The 6,432-nt window shown below is 33.0% G+C and overlaps 1 protein-coding gene across 1 annotated transcript; it reads left to right on the forward strand.

Moving 5' to 3' along the window:
• Nucleotides 1–2,158: 2,158 nt before the first annotated feature.
• LOC111710233 (homeobox protein XHOX-7.1) lies at nt 2,159–4,695 on the forward strand (the record flags this gene model as incomplete). Its single annotated transcript, XM_023484297.1, is given in 2 exon segments — nt 2,159–2,340; nt 3,512–4,695. Coding segments are annotated over 2 exon segments (372 nt in total), but the record flags the coding sequence as incomplete, so codon positions are not given.
• Nucleotides 4,696–6,432: the final 1,737 nt, after the last annotated feature.

Consider the following 6,432-nt stretch of genomic DNA (forward strand, 5'->3'; position numbering starts at 1 on the left):
ATCTATCTATCTATCTATCTATCTATCTATCTATCTATCTATCTATCTATCTATCTATCTATCTATCTATCTATCTATCTATCTATCTATCTATCTATCTATCTATCTATCTATCTATCTATCTATCTATCTATCTATCTATCTATCTATCTATCTATCTATCTATCTATCTATCTATCTATCTATCTATCTATCTATCTATCTATCTATCTATCTATCTATCTATCTATCTATCTATCTATCTATCTATCTATCTATCTATCTATCTATCTATCTATCTATCTATCTATCTATCTATCTATCTATCTATCTATCTATCTATCTATCTATCTATCTATCTATCTATCTATCTATCTATCTATCTATCTATCTATCTATCTATCTATCTATCTATCTATCTATCTATCTATCTATCTATCTATCTATCTATCTATCTATCNGTCCAACTTTCAAAACTATCCAACTATCCAACTATCCAACTATCCAACTACAACTATCCAACTTTCAAAACTATCCAAAACTCTATCTGTAAGATCTATGTATATCTATAATCTATTTATATCCCATGGAAGATATCCTGTAGTGTACCCCCACAGGTTTCTAGGATATTTGGCTTGATTTGCCACAATTCAATTATATCCTAATCTCGACGTATCAAATATCAATGACATTATCATTTGTTGTTCCTCAAACGTATCGGGCGCCGCCAACCGTCAGTCCGGGTCAAAATCAGGGCCGGTACACAGGCTCGGCATGCCGTGTCAGGTATGGCGGTCCGGGCCATGCGTAATCTCCGCCCATTCAGATCCATTTAGTGGCTTGATTCCGAGTATAGAGAGAGGCTAGCAAGCCAGTAAACGAATAGTGCTGGAGCTAGTTGGAGGATACCATAGTGATATAATTAATATGCAGGGTTAACACAAATCAAAATTGGTCTCCAGGGACCCTCAGCACATTTTGTAATATTTCCTTCATTTAAAATTTAGGGCCCCATAGGAAAGGTTAAGCTGTAGGGCCCCCAAGATGGATTTGAGTGTGGTCCAACGGTCCACTGAAGAGAATTTGACTGACACAAGACCGAAATTTTCTTTTAGTGTCGCGAGCCTACTCGCTTCAAGGGGCATTCAGTTGAGACCCCCCTCCCCACCCACCTCCCTGAAGGACGAACAGGAGGAGCAGGAGGAGCAAGAGGAGGAGCAGGATGAACAGTATGATGAACAGGACTCTGATATATCTGTAGACGATGAACAGGATCAACAAGATGCGTTAGAACGAAGACTTTCTCCAGGGGGAGCATCCCCTCCTAGGCTAGCCATGCCTACACCCCTGCCAGGGGGCCGCTTTCCAATCCCTCTGTCCCCACACCTTCAGGGGCTTGGTTTGCCCCCTGGTTGGCCAGGATTACTACATACATCCCTCTCTAGTCTAAATACAGGTCTATTTAAATCAGGTAAAAAAAATTATTGCATTTTTTATAAAATGATAAAATTTATGGAAATGTTTAAAAGCATTAATATTTAAATATAGAAATGATTAAAAGTAAATTTTACTTCCAATGTTTCTAACAAGAATTTAAAGAGATTGTAAAAGTGTTGATCTTAATCCCTTTAAAAAGCAAATTAATTTTAATTTTTTAATGTTGTTCCAATATTTGTAAGAAATAGGCTAAAATTTGTCAAACTTGTTTTTCTGCAGAGCTCAGCTAAAGTTTCGCAATTTTGCACAATGCAAACCTAGTAATATCTGCAACAGTATAACAGTTCTCAGAATGAAGCAAAATTCATTACTTTTTCACATTTATAAATAAAATAAAATAAACTTTAATACTTTTATATTTTTACCTTTATGAATAATATTTTGCTAAACATATTTATTGATGCGGTTTAAAATTTGTATTTCCTTTATTAAATAAAGATTTTAATTTATTGACCTAGAAACTGGAATTTATTTTTTTTAATCTTGTGATTGAACGATAAATTGCTTGATATAATTATGTTTTCAAGAATGTTGCAAGATATTGAAAAATAGATTAATGCATTATCGATTTTGCAAAAATTCTAATGAGTTTTTCGATATTTGCCAAAAATTAAGGAATTTGCAAATATTAATCTAATTTTTTTCAGACATGAGATTTAAACCCCCCTCCGGGCCCCTCCGTTGTACCCTGAGAAAACATAAACCGAACCGGAAGCCCCGGACCCCCTTCACCACGCAGCAGTTGAACTCCTTAGAGAAGAAGTTCAGAGAGAAACAATATCTTTCCATAGCAGAGAGAGCAGAATTCTCAAATCATCTTAAACTTACAGAAACTCAAGTCAAAATTTGGTTCCAAAACAGAAGGTACAGAAATCATTTTTAAAGTGATTATAGATTAAAGTTTGGCGATTCACAACGGTACCCTAAAAATTGTAAACAAAGGAATTGAGTCCTTGCCACAAGCTCTGATTTTCTAATCCCTATATCCTTGCAGCTCAATGCCTTTGACATTAGATATTTCAAACTATGAATTCTGTTATAACAAATAGTTTAAGCTTGAAATATCTAAGGTTTACACCATCAGGTTGAAAAGATATAGGAATTAGAAAATTTAAGTTTGTGACAAATACTCAATTCCTTTGTTACAAACAACTCTTGAAAAAAAACCTCAGTGGCTTTTTTTGGTTAAAAACAGGGAAGGAATTGAGTCTTTGTCACAATCTCAAATTTTCTAATCCATTTATAATTTTTCAAATTGATTGTGTAAACCTTTGATTATTTGATCTAACAGAATTCTTAGATCTAAGACATTGGGTTGCTAAGAGAAAGGGATTGGAAAATCAGAGTTTGTGGCAAAAACTTATATTTTTTGATTTATGAACATTCTTGTGAACATTTTTACTTTGTAAAAATATCAATTTTAAGATTTCGCAGATTTTTCTGCTTTTATTGTTGGATTTTCAAACATGATTGGTTTTCGGATAATTTCAATCCAAACTGTTCAATTATTTCTTTTTCAAGCCACAGACACCAATCTTCTCAATTTGAGGTTAAAGTTGGCCAACATTTTGCAAATCGAAAAAAAGAAAACGTCACACTCAATTTGCGAATCAAAATGTGCTGAAACTAAGTTTGCAAATTGTTGTTTGCATTTCTAAAACTAGTTTAACTTTAATGAATATTTTGCTAAACACACCAACCCTCAAAATTAAAGGGTGTCTCAAAAAAAAAGATTGAAAAAATATTGTTATGAAATATAGTATTTTCCTTTCATATAATATTAAATAAAATATCTTAGTTAAAAATTTTATATAATATTAATGGTATAACACTTAAATTTTTTTGTAATACTCTTAAATGTAGAAAGTTGTTACAGAAAGCGATCTCTTTTATTTGTAATAACTAGTTCAATTTTTTTAAATATTCACTGTTTGGGCAGGTGATTATTATACTAGGATTCAGGGGAACAGTTTCTCTATTTTGCCAAAAGCAGTGACGAATTATTAATTTATAAATTATAAACATTTTTTTTCAGAGCTAAGACGAAACGACTTCAAGAATCTGAATTAGAAAGATTAAGATTTGCCTCTGCACCTCTCATGCCTCATCCTTTTGGTATCCCTCCCTCCCTCCTCCCGGGAGCCCTCAATGGATTCCCGCATTTTCCCCCGGTATCCCTCGCCTCCCTCTCACAATCCCTCGCTAATAGCGGACAACGTCTTTAAATATGTGATTTGGAAACTATGACCCTGTACATGACTATATGGGACATTGATGCACCGAACATGACTTTATTTGATGGTTGAACATGTCTACACACTGTGGTTGATCTGACGGCTCTAGACAAGGAAGAAGAGAGATTTGATGATGATTTCGTGCGATATATAAATATAGATCCAAACCACAAACAGTCCCATTCATAAATCATAAAATTGAAATTAAAATAAAGAAGAACCTGATTACTTGCCTCAACCTATAATTTTCTTATTCTTATATTTAGACTTTATATTTTAAAATATCAAATGTTCGAAAGTTGGAAAGATTAGAAAATTACAGTTTAAGGCGGGTAATCAGTTCCTGTATTATCATTTCAAATGTCCTTCTGACACATTTTTTACTTTTGATTATTTTATCCCGATTTGGAGTTTTTTTTTATATCTTTTCATGTTTCACGTCTTTTTTGTATTCATGTTCCGTGGATATTCAAAAACTTAGTTTCATCTGACCCCCCTCCATCAACCCCCCCTCTCATATCTGATAAAAATATCAAATTAAATTGTGTAAATTCACCATCATTGAATAAAATGTGACACTTTCCATTCAACTTCAACATTTTCCGCGGCCATTTTGGAAAGTTGTGAAAAGGCGGGAAATGAAAAACTTTTTCAATTTTTGAATTTTAAATTCTTTAAAGTTCTCTTTGTTGAGCTGTCAGAAGCTGTGACAGCGTGTAATATACTTCATAGATATATCATGTCAGCACTAGCTGTCTGGCTGTCTAGCTGTCTGACTGTCTATTTCTACACCTATCTATGAAAAGCTCACTGCTACAGACTAAACGATAAATAAATATACATGCAGTACATAAAAAGTAAACACAATATTCGTGGAATGTAAACAAATATTCAATTCCGAATTTTCCCCGGATTAGTATCGGACATGTAATTACTAATATTTAGTGATATAACCCAATTTAGTTAATTTATAATAAATTTTATACCAAACATTTTTTAAAGTTTTTTATCTTAAACTTAATTATTTCATTTTTTCATTGTACACTAATTTACGTAAACAATTTTATGGAATTTTATCGGATTTTTTGTCCTTTTTAGTTTAAAGAGCTTTTTTTATTGAAAAGTAATATTCCACATATTAAAGTAATATTAAGTTTTTTTCCTTGAATCAAAAAGTTTTTTTCTAACTATTAATGAAAAGAGTTTAAATCTTGAATAAAACGAGATTTGTTTCTTTACTAAACTATTTGGACATATAAATTTTCTCTTAAAAGTTTGACAAACTCAACTTAGAATTTCCAAACCATTCTTTAAACACTTCCTTGGTTTTAGTAACAATTTGAGGCAAATCGGTCCAGGGGTTCATGAATTATGATTAGATGCACTTTTCTTTTCTTGAAAAAAGTACTTTTTAACAATGGTCTTTTAAATTTGGAAGAATAAATTTTTTTTATTTTAAATTACATTTGATAATTTTGTTCAGTTTCTCTGAACAAAACAATAGTTCCGTTATGTAGCTTAATAATATTAACTGGCTGTCTCTAAGCGTTGCAAATTATAACATTAAATCTATTTAATTGGTTCCTTCGTCTAATTTAAATGATCATAAAACTGTTAAAATTACGTTAAAGTGTAATAATTAGGGTTGAGGGGTCAACTACCCCCCCCCCCCCGACCTAGTTTACAGTCTGACAAAATACTTGAATTGAGAGATTAAATTCTCAGTTTAGACATATTTTCAAGGACTTGGCCCTTGATTTGATCCTATTCCGAGGCTAGAATTAATGCCAATTTTTTGCTTTATTTTCGGTCCCTAATTTAGTTTTCGTGTGGAGTGTTGAGTGTCTGTAATTAGGCTTCGTAGAGGGGTCATTACGCGCCGCATTTCTCTCAAACATAGAACAGGGATTTAGTAGAGTTGTTTTCTTCCCAGCATAGAACAGGGATTTAGTAGAGCTGTTTTCCTCCAGCATAGAACGGGGATTTGGTAGACCTGTTTTCCTCCAGCATAGAACGGGGATTTGGTAGAGATGTATCCTCCCAGCATAGAACAGGGATTTAGTAGAGATGTTTTCCTCCAGCATAGAACAGGAATATATGAGACAGTTGAGATTCACTACTCTTTTATCTCTTCTCTATAATTGGGATGTAACTAAGATATTATCTCCTCTACTACTACTCTACTACTCTATTATCTCCTTTCTATGGTTGCAGTCGCAGATTCACTACAATATTATCTCTTCTCTATGGTTTAGATATCACTGCTCTATTATCTCATCTTTATGGTTTCAGAACCGCTGTTCTATGTTCTCTCATCTCTATGGTTGGGATATCACTACTTTAGTATCTCCTCTCTGTGGTTGGGATATCACTGCTCTATTATCTCCACTCTATTGTTGGGATTTCACTACTCTTTTATCTCCTCTCTATGGTTTAGATATCACTGCTCTATTTTCTCATCTTTATGGTTTCAGAACCACTGCTCTATGTTCTCTCATCTCTTTTGTTGGGATATCACTTCTCTAATATCTCCTCTCTATGGTTTAGATATCACTTCTATATTATCTCCTTTATATGGTTTATTTTTCACTACTCTTTAATCTCCTCTCTATGGATGGGATATCACTGCTCTAATATCTCCTTTACATGGTTTATTTATCACTACTCTATTATCTACTTTCTATTGTTGGGATATCACTACTCTATTATCTCCTCTCTATAG

Source organism: Eurytemora carolleeae, unplaced genomic scaffold, assembly GCF_000591075.1.
Source record: "Eurytemora carolleeae unplaced genomic scaffold, Eaff_2.0 scaffold93, whole genome shotgun sequence".
Taxonomy (NCBI): domain Eukaryota; kingdom Metazoa; phylum Arthropoda; class Copepoda; order Calanoida; family Temoridae; genus Eurytemora; species Eurytemora carolleeae.